Source organism: Mastigoproctus giganteus, chromosome 3 (genome assembly GCF_048544385.1).
Source record: "Mastigoproctus giganteus isolate SK-2022 chromosome 3, ASM4854438v1, whole genome shotgun sequence".
In the NCBI taxonomy this organism is placed as follows: Eukaryota; Metazoa; Arthropoda; class Arachnida; order Uropygi; family Thelyphonidae; genus Mastigoproctus; species Mastigoproctus giganteus.
In genome coordinates, this window is record NC_143577.1 from 8,283,292 (window position 1) to 8,302,039 (window position 18,748).

Consider the following 18,748-nt stretch of genomic DNA (forward strand, 5'->3'; position numbering starts at 1 on the left):
TCTTCTTCGAAAACTAAACTGAACTACACTTTTTCACTTAAGAGGCAAAGCAAATGCAACAAAAAATGTAAAAAAAACAGAGAAATTTTATGTAACCTGAAGCTATTTACAATGTAATAAATGATTCTCAGATTTTAACTGAATTAAAACAGTATATTTACATATTATTTAATTACAATACAGGAGAACTCAACAGGAAAACAAATTATGGCACAGCAAGGCATGAATATTACTTGATTCTAGTCATTGCACAAATATTACTTGATTCTAGACATTGCATGAATATTACTTGATTCTAGTCATTGCATGAAATAGTTTGATAGATGTTTTTGGCATTGACCAAAGCTGCAAAACAAATATTGATAATGAACAGTCTTTTAACAGATGACTAGACTGTGACCTGGCACAATAATACCTATAAATAATTTTAATTCAATATATATCACTAGTGAATTGCACCTTATCTATAACTAGAGTCTGCCTAAATTTATTAAATTAAATTTTGGTACCTGAGAGTAAGAGAAGCAATCTCTATGAGATTTCACAATAATTAAATCCACTGCTTCATTATAAAAAATGGTAAACTTATTAATATCAGGAACTCCCTTTTAACAAATTATAACTCATTTCAGCATAGCAATTCGATCGGCAAGGTCACAAACAAAAAAAAAAACAAAAAAAAAAAAAACAGTAATTCAAATATAAAGATTGTTGAGTTCTAAAAATACAAATCTGTCGAATTTTTATTGTGACATTTGCACATTATTATACGAATATAAAAATTATGAGTCAGTGTAAAACATAGTGAAATTCTCCCTCCTCCCACACCTTTCTAAATCACATTTTTTTTTTTTAACCAAAATACACTTTGAATATCTGAAAAAGAGTTCTAAAATATCACAAATATCTGAGTATCAAAATTTTGATGGCCATTAAAAAAATAGAATGATTTTGCAAGAATAAATTATACAATGCTCATGATCCATGAAAAAACTGTGAGAAATAAACTATAACTTTGTTTTTCTTCAGTTACTTGCTTTACATAACAGCACATATCAGGCTTTCTTTTTCACTTGCTCGTATCTCCAAAGCAGTAGCTCTCCTATGATTGGCTGTAATGATTTAAAAATACTGTTAAAATTTCTTCTTTAAAGGAGTAAAGAAAAACAGGCAAAATGTTTACTCACGCCAATAAGATCATTACTATAATGCGAGTAATAATAAAATTATATATTGTGTGTCAGGGGTGTCCGAAATTAGTAACCCTGAGAGTGATACAAGATAACTTCAAATTAAATATCGTTGTGGTCTCTGATCTCAAAATTATTCTCAAATATTTCTTTATTTACACTGTCACCTCTTTCACTTTATGTAACAACAATTTGGCCATCTAAGACTCGTGGGCTAGCCAGGTGGGTAAAGTAGTAGTAGTAGTAGTAGTGGCACTTGATGCAAGAAAGCAAGTGTAGGAGCTTATGCAGCATAGTGCCTACCTGGCAACCCAAAGGTCGCGGGTTCGAATCCCACCTCAGGTTTGGATCAGAGTAAAACGCAAAAACTTTGGGAGGTGCATTATGGCCACAGAAGCCAATGCGCCAACAACTAACAAAAAAAAAAAAAAAATTCTAAGACTCCTACCAATCTTGTCTATTCCCAGCTGGAGTACTGGTTTCTTTTCTGGCTAGAAAATAAATTAAAACAGACTGTGTTGCCTTTCAGATTAGTATTAATCAATAACAGCAGTAGCAAAGAAGTAAGCTTATGCAGCATTAGGTGTTTAAAAATATATAAATATTATCCACTTCATTTTCCCATCCCATTCCATCCACTAATTTGTTCAAACCTTTATTTTATCTTGTTGCTCTTCTGAGCAGCAACAGTCACAGCAAAACTGACTAAAGTAATTCTGATAAAAAACATCAATTAATAAATCTTTCAATTAATTGTACTGTTTTTAATTAACCTCTTATGTATAAAACTTCACAACATCAACTGCTCCAACTGAACTAGATCCTTCTTCAGTACTTTTAGATAATCTTCAGTTTCCTTCTATACAAAGCTTTATTTCAGGTACTTACTGGAGAGGATGACAGTTTGAATCCATAGGCCTATATTCTATGGAGAACTTAGTCCAAATCAAGTTCTTTGAGCTAAACCAATCATGTGTACTAGACTTAACAGAATTTAGAAATGCACAAAATACTTCTCAATGTAGTCAAGCTTTTTAACAATCCACAAATGAGAATTAATATCTAAATTAGATATTAATTCTCATTTGTGGAGATTCAACTCAAATTATTGCTTGGCTATCAAGATGAAGAAGAAATTATTACCAAATCTTGGTGTGTAGATACTAGGATTTCGCAAGCAGAACTCATGTGGCGGTCATTGAGAATATACGAAACTGTATAGAACCGAGAATATATGAAACTGTATATTCTCATCAGCTGGACCTTTTTCTATTTTGCATCTATATCATGTTCATTTTATTATCTCTTCAGAATGTGTCCAGGATGGAATTCCTTGCCATACAAATTATTTATTTAGATTTTACTAAGTGCTTGGTTGTGTTTTATAATTTTGTAAATACCTATGCAATAAAGTGAATTTATAAATATACATTAAAGAGTAGTTGCTCTCCACATTTGCACCTCTGAATTATCATTTCTATAAATGGATGGAGCTTAATGCCAGGCAGCAACAGTCACAGCAAAACTGACTAAAGTAATTCTGATAAAAAACATCAATTAATAAATCTTTCAATTAATCGTACTGTTTTTAATTAACCTCTTATGTATAAAACTTCACAACATCAAGCTAAGTAAACTTACAAAAGCTAACTGTATATAACAGATTTATTGTAATTTTTAACTCATGTTTCACTCAGACACGCTAATGGTACAACATATTTATGTATAACAAAGTAAACAAAGGACTAGAAAGACTGGAAAAAAATATGATAACCTGTACATATCAAAATATGCTATATGTTGAAATATAAATTCATTCATTAATACTGATTAATTACTAATAGTACCAAATTATACCTAGCTCATATTTTTAAAAAATACATATTAATAAACAGTTTTTGTAAGAATTTTGTAAGAAAATTAACAAAATCAGGAAAAAAATTTATAACTAATGGAAGAACAAAAGATCCTTTAAATTCTATATTTATTTTGGTAAAACCATTTACCATATAAAGAAGCAATTCATTTATACCACTAATCATTGTAAAAACATGGTCATTAGCCATGTCATCAGACAACTTTTTGTTCAAAATTAATTTTTAAAATTAATGAGTTTAAGTCTTCAGTTTTGAATAAAACATTCCATACAAATTTAGCTAAATATTTTACCCAGTTACTTAATAATTAAATAAGTAATTATTAATGTACGTGAATTGGCAAAAGCTGTGTGTGTGTGTGTGTGTGTGTGTGTGTGTGTGTGTGTGTGTGTGTGTGTGTGTGTGTGTGTGTGTGTGTGTGCGTGTGTGCGTGTGTGTGTGCGCGCGTGTGTGTGTGTGGGTGAAATTCTTACCTTCCAAGTATACATCTCTATTAAAAAGTCCTGCTGCCAGTGGAATGCTGCAAAACAAATAATAACAATTTAGTCAATAAATAACAACAGGATTAAAGTAGATAGAACAAAATACACATAAATATCTAAAATATTGCTAAGTAGTAATCAGAGCTCAAGTGTCTGATGATATGTAAGGTGACATACTTTCAAATTCAGCAGCAGAAATGGAACAGGTAATGAATGTTTTTGTCCTGCAATAGGGACACAATTGTAAGGGAAATCAGGACTATATTCTGTAAAGACACATTGGTTCCTGTCCATGATTTACAGAATCCTTGCTAGTAGGGAAAAGGATATCATTATCTCTCTATATAAGATGGTTAAATTGCATTTGGAATATTTAATTCAGGTCTGGAGACCGAACTAAAAAAAGACAAAAGTTCTGGGGAGGATTCAAAGAAGGGCAATCAGAATGGTAATGAATGCAAATCAATGGTATAAAATGGCTTAGAAGGTGTGGACTACGAAGTTTGACAACTAGATATCTAAGGGGGGGGGGATTTTATTGAGCTATAAAAAGCACCGAAGGGATTGAGTAAGAAAAGCAAGGTCCGCTGTTCCTCAAAGGTGAGAGAAGAACAAGATGACAGATATAAAATCTCAGGAAATAAAAGAAGACTAGATCTTGTGTACTCTGATTAACAAGCAAAACTGGCAGAGAGAAATGCAATACTTCATTTATCCCAGCAGTTTGAAGAGGAAGGCTAGGTAAAGGAATGGAAACAGTCTTGAAGAGGAAGGCTAGGTAAAGGAATGGAAACAGTCTTGAAGAGGAAACTTCAATTCACTGCATGGGCAAAGGGAAGTATATCAGAGTGGATAGACACTGGTGGAATCCATACTGGCAATCATTGATCAGATGGAAGGTTTCTATATAGTTTAAGAGTTGGAAGTTAATGGATTTCTCCATTACTTTGGAAAGAGTAGAAGTGCAATGGGACAATAATTAGATGGGAGGGGTTTGTCATCCTCTTTAGAAATTGGCTGGATATAAGCAAATTTCCAAGCAGATTGGAAAACACCTGTGGAATAAGAAAGTGAAAAAAGGCAACACAGAACAGGAGTAAGCTCAGGAGCACAGGTTTTGAAAACAAGAGGAGAAAAATCATCAGGATCTGGCACTTTCTTGGCATCAAGACTGTTAAAAATTCTTCTGACGTCCTTATGACAGAACACCACGGGAGGCACATAACCCTTCTTGTGCAGTTTATTGAAAGAGAAGCTGTTCTACAAGAAACCTGCTACATTCATGGACCTGAGAGCCATATTTGTTGTTTGTTCAGAATTGAAAGCCATGACTGTTCAGTTTGTTCCCACACATATCTTTGTCAGTGTGACAAGGATATGTGTCAGCATATCATTACAAACATTGGTGTATGACTTTGGCAACTTTGTTTGTCAAAATGGAAGACATACTGAAGAACATTTTCCAAAACGAGTAAGAAAATTCATAACAATCAATAATTAAATGAGCTTATTAGGAAAAATTTAAATGTGTCAAGACTGATTTTGTGAATTACTCAATACAATCAGTATTATATCTTAGGTTATTTCTTCCCCAGATATAGGGTCTTACTTGGAATAATGAAGTAAGCATAAAAACACAATTGCATTCCTCCAACCATCCATGAAGCCTGTTAATATCATTCTGAAGAAGCTCAGCCTGACTTGAATCAATAACCACCCTCCTAGCCCTCTTATATCATGTGATCATAAGATCTTAAGATCATAAATAACTGTAGCTCTAGCACAAAACCTTGAGGACAGAAGTCAGAGGAGTTGTTATTAACAACTCTCTGACTTCTGTCCTTCAACCATTCCTTAATCCACTTTGTACATTATTGATACATTCCAACTTATATAGAAATCTCCTACGTGAAACTGTATAAAATGCTTTGATAAAGACTAAAAATTTTTGCAGTTTTTTTTTTTTTTTCGCATCCAATTTCTCTGCAACCACACAACAGTATTTTCCCTTTACAAGGCTATATACAGGGTGTTCGGAAAGTCACTGTGCACTTTTCTAATCATATTTTGTTTATATTTCAGATTTTGATCCCAATATGTTTTCATTCATATTTACCTACTGTATTCTATATTGAAACACGTCTGTTAATAAATATATAAGTGCACAGTGACTTTCCGAACACCCTGTACTTTTCTAGACCTTACAATCCATAATACCCTTGAAAGGTAGCAAGAATCAAACTTGGGTGGCTAAGGTCATTTGAGGATAGTAGATTATCACACTGGCATGAAGCTTTGGCAATTTGGGTTGGCTAAAAGTTGGCAATATGGGTTGGCAGCCAGTGCTGTACAATGTCATTTATGTAACAATGTGCACATTGCTAAACTCAGTTTTATATTTAATTTCCTTGTTTCTCCAACAGTTATAATGGCCTACTATTCTATGATATATATATATATATATATATATTAGTTTGATTGCTTCATCATCATCATCATCAGCCATTTTCAATCCACTGCAGGATGAAGGCCTCTCCAGCAACTTTCCAGTTCCTTCTGTTTTGAGCACTGGACATCCATTTACTACCCACAAACTCATGAATTTCATCTATCCATCTCCGCCTTTGTCTTCCAGGTTTTCTTCTAGCTCCTCTTGGATACCATTCTGTTATTTTCTTAGTCCATCTGTCATCATGTCTTCGAGCTATGTGTCCTGCCCAAGACCATTTTAGTTCTTTAGTTTTGATAAGAATGTCCTTTACTTGAGTTTGTTGCCTAATCCATGTGTTTCTCTTCTTATCTAACAGTCTTATTCCCAATATGATTCGTTCCATTCTTCGCTGTGTAGTTCTCAGCTTCTCTTCCATTCTTTTGGTGAGTGCCCAAGTTTCACTTCCATAAGTCATGATGGGGAGTATACATTGGTCCATTATTTTACGTTTCAGACAAACTGGGATATTGCTCTTCAGTATGTGACTATATTTCCTGAATGCTATCCATCCAAAATTTATTCTTCTCTTGACTTCCAGCCATTTATCATTATTACAGCTAATAACTTGTCCCAGATAAGTATATGACTCCACCTTTTCAATTACTGCTCCTTCAATCATTATTTCCCTTTCTGTGGCATACTTGTTCATCATTACTTTTGTTTTAGCCATATTCATCTTTAGTCCAAAATCCTTACTAGCTGTGCATAACTGATTAAGATTTTCCTCTAATTCTTTGGGATCATGGCTTATGACCACAATGTCATCTGCAAATCGTAAATGGTTTAGGTACTCTCCATTCACATTGACTCCTTTCTGCGACCAGTCTAATCTTCTGAAAGCTTCCTCAAGGGCAGCAGTAAACAGCTTCGGAGATATTGTGTCTCCTTGTCGAACTCCTTTCTCAATTTTAAATTTCCTACTGTCTTTGTCTAGTCTAATAAAGGAGGTAGCACTCTCGTATATTTTCTTCAAAATCATAATATATGGGGTATCAATGCCTTGTCTTTCCAGTGCCCGAAACATTGCCTTATGCTGTATGGAGTCAAATGCCTTTTCATAATCCACAAATGCCAGGCATAATGGTATTTTATATTCATTTGCTTTCTCCATTAGCTGTGATATTACATGAAGGTGATCCATAGTTGAGGATCCTGTCCTAAAGCCAGCTTGCTCTTTCGGTTGATTCTCATCCAGTATTCTTTCTAATCTGTTAGTAATGACCCTTGTGAACAACTTGTAGATGTGGGATAGCAAGCTAATTGGTCTATAATTTCCAATTTCTGATTTATCTCCTTTCTTATGCAGCAAAACTATGATTGCATTATTCCACTGCTTAGGCGTCACACCTTTTCTAATGCACTTTGTGAAGAGCCTTGCCAGTTTTTGTGTTATGTCTCTTCCTCCCAATTTTAACAACTCTACAGTAACTTCATCTTCCCCCGGGGCTTTCTGATTCTTCATTTTCTTCAATGCATGCTCTACCTCATCAGGAAGAATATTGGGTATGTCGTACGTGTTGCTACTTTGCAATCCATCTTCCCCACTGCTGGCATCATTCCCCTGCTCCTTGTATAATTCTCTATAGTAGTCTTCTGCTATTTGAATTATGCCTTCTCTGCTGTTTATAAGTACACCATCGCTATTCTTCAGTTTCAGTATCATTTGTCTTTCTGTATTACTGCTCATGGCTGCTGATTTAAATCCTTTGTTTTCCCTTAATGCTTGTTCTACTTTTCTTGTGTTAAATCTTCTTATGTCCTCTCTGAGTCTCTTTCTAATGGCTTTGCATAACTCAGTATACTCGATTTTCTCCCTGTCAGTGTTTTTCTTGCTTTTCATTTGTCGTCTTCGGTTCATCATGACAAGTGTTTCTTGACTAATTTTTTCTTCTTTGGATTTCTTTTTCCCTATAGGTTTCTTGGGCTTTATCACTTTCAAAAAGTTGTAATATTCCTCGTCGATATCTTGGTCCTCAGCAGTCTGCAGAAGCTCAAACTTGTTCTTAAGTTCCAGTACATACTGCTTTTTCTCCTCCTCTGTTATTTCAAAGACCTTTGTATTATTTACTCGAGTCAGTTTTTTCCTTTCCTTTCCTACATCTATATCAAGTGTACATCTTACCATTCTGTGATCACTTCCAACATTTACCTTATTCAGGACGGTAACATCATTCACAATATATCTTCTGTTAGTGAGGATGAAGTCGATTTCATTAGTAGTTAATCCATTTGGACTCTTCTGTTATCTTCTGTTAGTGAGGATGAAGTCGATTTCATTAGTAGTTAATCCATTTGGACTCTTCCATGTCCACTTTCTGTTCACCCGTTTCTTGAAAAAAGTGTTCATTACTGACAGTCCTTGAGATTCTGCAAATTCCACAAGTCTTTCACCTCTTTCATTTCTTTCACCAATTCCAAAATTTCCTATAGTTCCCCTTTCTGTGCTGTTTTGTCTTTTTCCAACCTTAGCATTGAAGTCTCCCATAATAATAGTGTAGTGGGTTTTCTGCTCATCTAGAAGAGTCTCAATTTCAGTGTACATTTCTTCAACCTCTTCATCATCATGGCTCGATGTTGGTGCATAAATCATTATAATCTTTAGCTTGTATCTCTTAGAAATCTTGAGTATTAGTCTTGACACTCTTGGTGATGTACTTTTGAATTCCAAAATGCTGTTTTTAAAATCTTTATGGACCAGAAACCCAATTCCACCTTCACTCCTTTCACTGTTTCCATTGGTGTACAGCAGATTTCCACTTGATAAACTTATAAGTGATTCATTTCTTCTTCTTGTTTCAGCCAAACCGATGATATTCCAATTCACATTTTCTAATTCCTTTTCCAGCTCTAATATCCTGTCTTCACCGATGAGTGTTCTTACGTTATAACAGGCCAAGTTCAATTTCCGTGCATGGCAGCCTGGTCGTACCCAGAGATTCTTAGCACCCTCTGCTTCCACTCTGATCCTCTCGCTGCCGTAAGAGGGAGAGTGAAAGCTGCTGGGGACTGAGGGCCATTTGTATTGTTGTGCTCTCATTGCTGGAGGGTTTGGTCTTTTCCTCTTCACGCTGACCAGGCGTCTTGAAGAGAACCACTCTACACGTTCGTTGCCACCTAAGTGACGTAACAGGGCTTACCATCGAGAAGGTGTGCATGAGTGGATTTTAGGGAGGCAGGCCAACCGGACTTCTCCTAAATCTTCTGTAATAGAGAGATATTGGATCCATCAGTGTTTTAGGCTGAGTGTCTGATAACACACAGGATACCTGTTCCCCTCTAAGCCCCCTGATTGCTTAGATGAATTAAACTTTAGTGTCTAAAGTTTAATTCATCTAAGCAATCAAACTAAAATATATCAAGCACGTATAATTGTCGAATTGCCAACGGCAATGGCATTAACGTAGCAAGGGATAAAATATTAAAACAATCAATAAAACAATCAAATTTAATTCATTTAAGCATCACAAATATATATATATATACAGTGGAACTTCTCTATTACGAACTTCTATTTAACGAAGTTCTCTATATTACGAATGTTTTCGCAAAACATTACACACTGAAAGAAATTACATGTAAAATTAACCCCACATAGCGAAGTGTTAGTCTCTCTATAACGAATTTTTAAAAAAATTAGTAAAAGCATTTTTGAAGATTTTCAAGCATTTACTGGTAAACAGCCACTCAAATATACTGCCTTCTTCCCTCCGAAATTGCGCATTAGCATCTGGAATTAAATAATCATCCTTTTAATAAACACTTGTGGCCATTGACGCCCGTAGGAGGGTCTTTGTTTCATTTTCGTTACAGTTATAAAACCAAATGGGTTTTCTTAAAAGTGGTCATAAACTTTACAATAAATAGGGTAGATTTGTAAATTGATGTTGGCAAAGAGAAAACAAAATTCGCTGCGGTAAACCTTTAGCATGCTGTGGTGGCAATACATAGAATGCTACCATAGTTGGATTTTAGTAATGCCTACTGAGTGACATTTGTTTCTCACCTCATCCGTACTATGTGACCTTCCTGTCAATCATTATATGATATGTCCATTCTCATCTAACTGGACTCCCAGTAGATGGTTTTCATGAATTTTTTTTTTTTTTTAATTTTGTTCTTTTAGAACAATTTGTTATCAATCACATAGGCTATATGCTCTTGTATTTTTTTTTTTCTGAAAAGTAACATACAGCACACATTAACCATAAATTTTCTTTCATGTATATATGAATGAAAGCAGAATAAAAGAAATTCACAAAGTCGTATATATTTCTTCAAGGTGATTGATAGGAAAGGTCAAGTGATACTGTTGAATTGGCAAGCAAATGTCATTGAGTAGGCGGTACTAACAATTCACTATATGGCCAGCGCAGCAAAGTTTGCGGTGTATGTATCGGCAAGAGCAGCAGTCCAGGAATTTTTACAATTTAGGAAACAGTGTCGAAGAGAAAGTGTTTAAAGTATTAATGATAAAGCAAAGATTGTTATGATATTGACCAGAGTTTTAAGAAAAAAGATGTTGCGGAGAAATATGGCATACCTGCAAGCAGTTTATCTAGGATTTTAAAAAATCGAGAATCAATTTTAAACGCAATTGAAGGAGGAGCAGACAAGAAGCAAATTAAGTTGTGTATATACGATGTTGATAAAGTTGTTCTAAAATGAGTGCAAATGATACGTGAAAAGAATACACCAATATCGGGCTCAAAAGCAACAAGCTCGGAAATTTGCGCAGTCCCTTGGACATACAGAATTTAATGCGAGCAGTGGATGTCTAGTTAAATTTAAGAAGCACCACAGAATTGTGGAAAAGGTTATTTGTGGAGAAAGTGTTAATGTAGAAGAAGTGAAGATTGCAACAGTTGGAGGAACAATACCTTAAAGAAGATTTTGGAAGAATATGAACCTAAGGATGTTTTTAATGCTGACGAAATGGGTTTATTCTTTAAATGTTTACCGAATAGAACACTTGCTTTTAAGGATGATAAATGTTTTAGCAGAAAACAAAGCAAAGAAAGAATCACTGGGCTAGTTGGAGAAAATATGACAGGAAGTGAAAAATTAAGACTTTTAGTCATCGGAAAATCAAAAAACCCAAGATGTTTTAAAGGCACAAAATCTTTGGAAGTTGACTACACCTTTAATAAAAAAACATGGATGGAAAGTGATATTTTTGAAGAATGGATATTAAAACTAGACAAGTGTGTAACAAAAGAAAAAAGGAAAATCGTGTTGGTAATTGACAACTGCCCGGCACATCCTGCCAGTATTTCTGCCAAGTGTGAAGTTGTTGTTTTTACCACCAAACGTAACGTCCAAACTCCAGCCAATGGACCAAGGCATTATTAAAAATTTTTAAATTTCATTATCGAAGAGAATAATAATGAAGATTGTCAATGCATTATCAGAAAATATAAACTTGGAGGTTACAATTAACCTTAGAGATTGCATCTCTGAACTGGCAAAAGTTTGGACAAACGATGTCACTGAATACACTAGTCAAAATTGTTTTTCGAAAGCGGGATTTGCATTGAATACAGAAGTCGAACAATAACTGAATGAACAAGATGAACTGCCCCTTTCACAGCTGAAAAACTTTTGGACATTATTAGAATATCCAGAAAAATCGAAAATGAAATAACACTGGATAGTTATGTTTATGTAGATCAAGATCTGACTACAACAGAACATCCAAATGAAGATGAAATACTGCTGAACAGTGTTAGACGCGACCATGATCATGAATTAACGATGACAGTGAATACGCATCAGAACAACCCGTAGAAAAGCCAACTCGCAAAGAAATGATTCACATTTTCAAAATGGTTCGTATGGGTCTACAGTTTTGTGAAAATGTTCCTGATAATGTTTTTAATGCTCTGTTCAGAGCATTAAAAACATTGTGTAATCAATGTGTTTACACAAAAAATTGTGTAAACGTAATTTAAATAAGTGTTTTTGAAATAAAATACATTAAAAATAAATGTAGATTCGTTTTCTTCTTCTAATTAGATAACAATTTCTAATAAAAAAGATATTCTCTGTATAATGAAATTTCTCTATAACGAATTTTTTTGCTGAATTTATCGAATTCGTTTTTGGGAAGTTCGACTGTGTGTGTGTGTGTGTATATATATACAGCAGACTCTCGATTAACCGGGATCAGATTAACCGGGACACTTCAAGACTCCAAATTTAAAAAAAATCAACCAAAAATCAAATAAAAAAATTCAAGTAATAACTATAATAGGTATAAACAGATATTTTGCAAGTCGTAAATAAGCAACAAGCGGCATTATAAGTCATCATTGGGAGATTAGTGTACCTATCATCTTGCAATCCCCACTGTCCTCACACCAGCCACTCAAAAAAAAAATAAAATAAAAAGACCAAATGTTTAGTTTGTTTCAGTGCGTCGCGTCGATTGTTGCGTTCCATTGCAGCACAAAAGGAAAAATTGTTTCATTAATTATGTCAGAGATGGAATTTTTTTTTTTTTTTTGTTTAGAAATTGCGAAAATGATGGGTAAACACAAAAGAGTTGCATTTTCAGTTAAACAAAAACTTGAAATTATTCAAAAGTTTGAAAACAGTATACCCGTTAAATCTCTAAAGAACCATTATAATGTTGGTGACCAAATCATATGCAACATCGTAAAAAATAAAGGGAAGCTATTAGATATAAAATCGACATCGTAAAAATATATAGGAAAGCTATTAGACTTAAAATTGACATCGCAAAAAATAAAAGGACGCATCTTATTGGATATGCAAGTAGTGTGTGGTAAGTTTTTTAGTTTTTTATCTATCGCCATATTTTTTACATAGGTTGCTGAACATTTTTCGATACAGTAAGTCTCTGACTTACGCAACTACGGATTTACGTAAATATTTTTTCGCTCAATTTTTTTTTTTTAGGATTGCAAAATTTAAAACAAAAATAATAAATAAAATAAGCGATCAATAACTATGATCACGGCATGCACAAATTACACAAGTGAGATACGGAGTAACAAGCAAAAAAAATAGGAAAGAAGAGAAAATTGTTATATTTTTTCTGGTTTTTTTTTTTTTTTATGACTGAAGATTTCAGTAAAGGGGACACATTTCAAAATAATAATATAAAAACAATTCCAGCTATCAGTATTATCGCAAATGCAATAAGATCAAGTTTACTACCCATTTATAATTAAATGCACTAACAGAAAAGCCTAGTAACCCGGAAGGTGCAAATTGTTTAAATGCAGTGACCTCCAGAAATGTGCTTTAGTAAAATGTGAGTTCGTGTGAGGTGATAATAATGTGTTTCCCACTAAACCCTGTGAAGTTCTTTTCAGAAAATTTCATTTTGACCGTTATCATGGTGCCAATTAAGTGAATAAGTGACAGTGGTACTAGTAAATCTACTAAGAAAAGGATAGCCATCAATTTGGATCAGAAAATTAAACTAATAAGGATGTATGAAAATGGCCAAACATTAACAAGTATCGTGCAAAATTCAGATTTGTCGATAATAATATAGTAGCACTTAGATGATTTATAGAGCTTTTTAATGTACTGTTGTATAATCGACTTAATGGTGTGAATAGCAATAAAGCTTAATAGAAGGTACTCACCTTAATTGATCTGCTTAGTTACATGAAGTTGGAGTGGAAATGAAGTTTAAATTGAAGTTTAAAATGTGGGAATCTTATGTGCGTAAGATTCCAGACCGGAGTACCGGCCCGGGAATCTTACGCACATAAGATTCCCACATGTCGCAAAATGCATTATGGAAACATAGAAATTCTTTAAATACACGATTTCTTTCTTTCTTTCTTTCTTTCTTTCTTATCAACTGAAGATGTTTAACACGAAAGTTGCTCGTTGTGACTTGGCCTTGCTTGTTTCATATTATTTTAAATTTCAATTTTTCAAATGACAACCAGTGACAAGGCAGTGCACTTCTACTTCCTTGAGCAAATTTTAACAATTCCATATTCATTCAATTAACTTATTTCAACTTATTTTAATTTATTTTAAACTTCAATTTAAACTTCATTTCCACCCCAACTTCATGTAACTAAGCAGATCAATTAAGGTGAGTACTGTCTATTAAGCTTTATTGCTATTCTCACTATTAAGTTAATATAGTAGCAATATGTTATTAGTCATTCCCGAGTTACGTAAAACTCAACGAAGTAAGAAGTCCTGGAATGTATCTCTTACATATGTCGGGGACTGTTGTATTTTTGGATTAACCGGGAAATCGATTATCCAGGATTTGTTTTTTACCATCTATCCCAGAAAATCGAGAGTCTACTGTATATACAGGGTGTTTCAGTTAAACGTTTCAGAACTTCTAAGAGGGGTTGGGTACATCCTGACAACTCGAAATCATATAGCAATGTGGGGTCGGAAATGCTTTCCTGAAGCGGTGTTGTACACAGAAGCACCATAAAGAAAAGAGACCGTAAGTGAGAAATCGTTTTAATAATACATGAAAAGAAGCAAAAGGTACATGGATTAAAGTAAGTGTTCGAAGTTTCTTCCACGGGCTACAATGCACGCCTCACATCTCCGATGCATGGACATGCGAACATTCTGGAATACTCCAGGCGAATTTCGAATTTCTTGAACAAGAACGCCAAGTTAGTAGGATGGATGATTACACGAACGCAGAGTTAGCCGATATGCATTTGGCGTACGGGGCTGCAAATTGTAGTGGGCCAGCCGCACAGCGTTTGTATGCGGAACGATATCCGACGAGGCGTATTCCCAGTCATAATTTCTTTGCAAGACTGCACCAGAGGTTAGCTGAGAGAGGTTCATTTGAAAGAGCTGACAGGGACAGGGTAAGAACAGCACGGACTCCAGCCGTCGAACAGAATGTGCTGCAGCATGTACAGGGGGATCCAAGAACGAGTACACGAAGTCTAGCAAACACAGTCGGGGTTTCCCATTGCAGCGTCTGGAGGATTCTCCGAGAACAAGACATGCATCCGTTTCACGTGCAGCGTGTCCAGACACAGCAACCGGAGGATTATGCACCTCGTATTGCTTTCGCACAGTGGTACCTTGGAAAATGTGCTACAAATCCCCTTTTTCCTGCTGAAGTGTTGTTTTCCGATGAGGCATCCTTCACAAGGGAAGGAATTTTCAACACGCATAACGACCATATCTGGGCGGTCGAGAACCCGCATGCAATACGACGTCGTGCAGCACAGATTCGATTTTCGGTCAATGTATGGGCCGGTATTATGGGAGATCACCTCATCGGACCTTACCTGTTACCGTGTCGTCTAACCGGACCTATCTACTTGATCTTTCTGCAGCAAGTATTGCCACAACTTTTGAGAGATGAACAGATTTCTGCATCGACCCAACAGACAATGTGGTTCCAACACGAATGAGCCCCTGCCCATTATAGCGGAGATGTTCGTAACTACCTGGATGTCACATTTGGTCAACAGTGGATCGGACATGGTGGTCCCGTGCGTTGGCCTGCTCGGTCACCCGACCTATCATGTCTTGATTTTTATTTCTGGGATCATATGAAATTGCTAGTTTATGACACCCCTGTTGACAATGCTGAGGAGCTGGTTGCAAGAATCGCAGTAGCTGCCGAAGAAATTCGAAATTCGCCTGGAGTATTCCAGAATGTTCGGATGTCCATGCGTCAGAGATGTGAGGCGTGCATTGTAGCCCGTGGAAGAAACTTCGAACACTTACTTTAATCCATGTACCTTTTGCTTCTTTTCATGTATTATTAAAACGATTTCTCACTTACGGTCTCTTTTCTTTATGGTGCTTCTGTGTACAACACCGCTTCAGGAAAGCATTTCCGACCCCACATTGCTATATGATTTCGAGTTGTCAGGATGTACCCTACCCCTCTTAGAAGTTCTGAAACGTTTAACTGAAACACCCTGTATATATAAAATACAAAGTTTTCTGTCAAAAATTATATCTTCTCAAATCAAATTTGCACTGTTCATGCATTTTTCAATTCCTACAAAATCAGAAAAAAAACTGCCTTATTTGAAAACACAGCTGCTGATATTTTAAGTACTGTTAAGAAAAAATTACAGATATTGGCAACCTAATATTTGTTTATTAATCACACACACACAGAAGATGCTAATTTAATATTGGGCTTCTAACATAAACTGATGATGGTCAGTATGAACATCAGAATCAATTCACTTGTATTCACAAATGAATGTATAAAAAAAATAAAAAAATAAAAATTATGTGATAAAATATATTTTCTTCACATTTGATAATAACTCTCTAAGATAAGATCATTCCCAGTCATGTGGTTAACTCAAATTCAAATTATAATTTAATATGGAAAAAATAAAATAGCCTACTTACTTGTCTCTTCCTGGACGAATTTTTACCTTAAGAACTGCATAAACTGGCTTATGATCCGAAGTAAGTATAGAAGGCACTGAATTGTAATGGAGACATTGTATTGTGCCATTTTTCTTGCACCGATATAGCACTCGATCCTAAAAAATATACAAGTATCTTTCTTATATGGTATAATTCATCACCAATTGATAAGCCAATCTCTGTAACAAACAGAGATTGGTAAATATGAGATTATCTGGTGAGGGGATGATACTTATATTCATGTAACAAAAATAAAACAGAAAAAAACAGAAGTTATGCTTGCCAACTTTAAACAGGTGATAAAATCTTTTTGTAAAAATTTTTAATTTTATTTGTTATCCAGTGTGATGGGATTCCCATGATTACCAGAGACAAAGTTGTTTATGAGAATAGAGTATCTTCAGAAAATAAATAAAGGGATAATTTTAAAATTGCTTTTACTCACAATTATAATAACAGAACTCATTTAACAACTGTAAAAAATTCTAACTTCAGTCCTTTAAGACCTTCATGAAGTAGTAAATTTGTCAACTGCTACTAGTACAGGCTGATCACAGGATTTTCCTTGTATGACCAGCGAGTACTAAAAAAAGATGAAGGTTCAAGACTAGTCGCTGAAATATTTCTGGATGTTTATTTTTTTCAAATGGGGTTGAGTTAGTTAGTGTCAGAGTGCAGTCACAAGATTTTTGTTCCTGAAAATTCAGGTTTTGCTGTCTACAAATGGAAAAAATGGCCTGAGAATTCAATGTTATATAAATTGTACAATTATACATTGCAAAGTAGAGCTCTGACAGCTCAATCACATAAAACTACTCATATGAAGTTTTACAAAAAAAAAAATTTTTTTTTTGTAAAACTTCATACGAGTAGTTTTATGTGATCTACACAAAAAAAAAAAAAAAAAAAAGTCATAAAAATAAAAGCATATGCAATGAAATGCACATGGCTTGTAATGTCCATCACCCACCGAATGTAATATCTTCTAATAAAAGGAAACATACTAGGCAAACACAATGAAATAATTTTGGAATATACGGTAGACTCTCAATTTTCTGAGAAAGATGGTAAAAAAAAAATCCCAGATAATTGATTTCCCAGTTAATCCAAATATTCAGAAATCCCCGACATACTTAAGAGATACGTTCCAGGACTTCTTACTTAAGTCAAGTTTTACGTAACTTGGGAATGACTAATAACATATTGCTACTACAGTAGAACCCCGTTAATCAATCTGGACTTGACGGGACCACACTCAGTCCGGATTAACCAGAAGCTATCTTTAACGTACCAGCTTTTATTTAAAGTTACTAAATAACAAAATTTTAATTAAATTGGTTTTTATATTAAATTAATAGAACAATATTTTAAAATAAAAATTATAAAATGTAAAATAACAAGGTAAGTAAACAAAATACTGTATAAAGCAATAAAGTTTTAATGTAGAACATTATATTACACAAAAAAATAATAATAATATTACAACACAAAACAAATAACTATTTTCAAGAAGTTTACTTGAAATAGTCCTCAATGTTTTTTTGTTTTAATTTTGAAACTCACTTTCCAAATCAATGTGTGTAAGTATGGACAATGCTAACTGCAGCTGTAAAATGAATAGGCCAGCACTCGAGATTACCCTACAATTGTTTCCAACCATGCGTGGTCAAGTCAGATTTCTGGCGGTCACAACCATAAAACAATAAAAACAATTAGCAGTCCCGTTTATTAGGGTTTTCTGTTAGTGCAATCTATTATAAATGGATAGTAAACACAATCTTATTGAATTTGCGATAATACCGACAGCTGGAATCCTGTGGGTTTTTACGTTATTAGGGTGAAATGTGTTTCCTCTTCCATAAAATTCTCAATCCTATCAAAAACATAAATAAATTTTCAGAATGTTCTCTTCATTCCTATTTTTTAAGTTTTGTAACTTGTTACTTCGTTCTCACTTGTGCGTATCATGTTAGTTGCAATTTGAGCTTGCAGTGTTCTTTGTTATTGATTGCTTATCTTTTTTACCGTTTTAAATTTTAAACCCCTTTCCAACTGTCAGTGAACAGAAATATTTTTTTTTGATAGAATTTTTCCCCTGACTAAAAATTCAGTCCAGATTAACAGAAAGTACGGATAATTGGGGTCTGGATTTACGGGGTCTACTGTATATTATTATTGACAAATCTGAATTCAGCACGATACTTGTTAATATTTGACCATTTTCATACAACCCTATTATTTTAATTTTCTGATCCAAATCGATCACTTTCCTTTTGTTGGTAGATTTACTAGTACTGCTGTCACTTATTCTCTTAGTCGGCACCATGATAA

The 18,748-nt window shown here is 34.4% G+C and overlaps 1 protein-coding gene across 1 annotated transcript in view; it reads right to left on the bottom strand.

Annotated features, from left to right (window-relative positions):
* Nucleotides 1-934: 934 nt before the first annotated feature.
* The window catches only part of INPP5E (Inositol-3-phosphate synthase), a 61,788-nt gene continuing 43,974 nt past the window's right edge, over nt 935-18,748 (bottom strand). The window contains exons 10-12 of the mRNA XM_090369845.1: nt 16,397-16,533; nt 3,541-3,587; nt 935-1,112 (exon numbers count right to left, since the gene is read on the bottom strand). Coding sequence (XP_090225971.1) covers nt 1,039-1,112; nt 3,541-3,587; nt 16,397-16,533 — 258 coding nt within the window. The 3' untranslated portion in view covers nt 935-1,038. The remainder of the gene's footprint in view (nt 1,113-3,540; nt 3,588-16,396; nt 16,534-18,748) is intronic.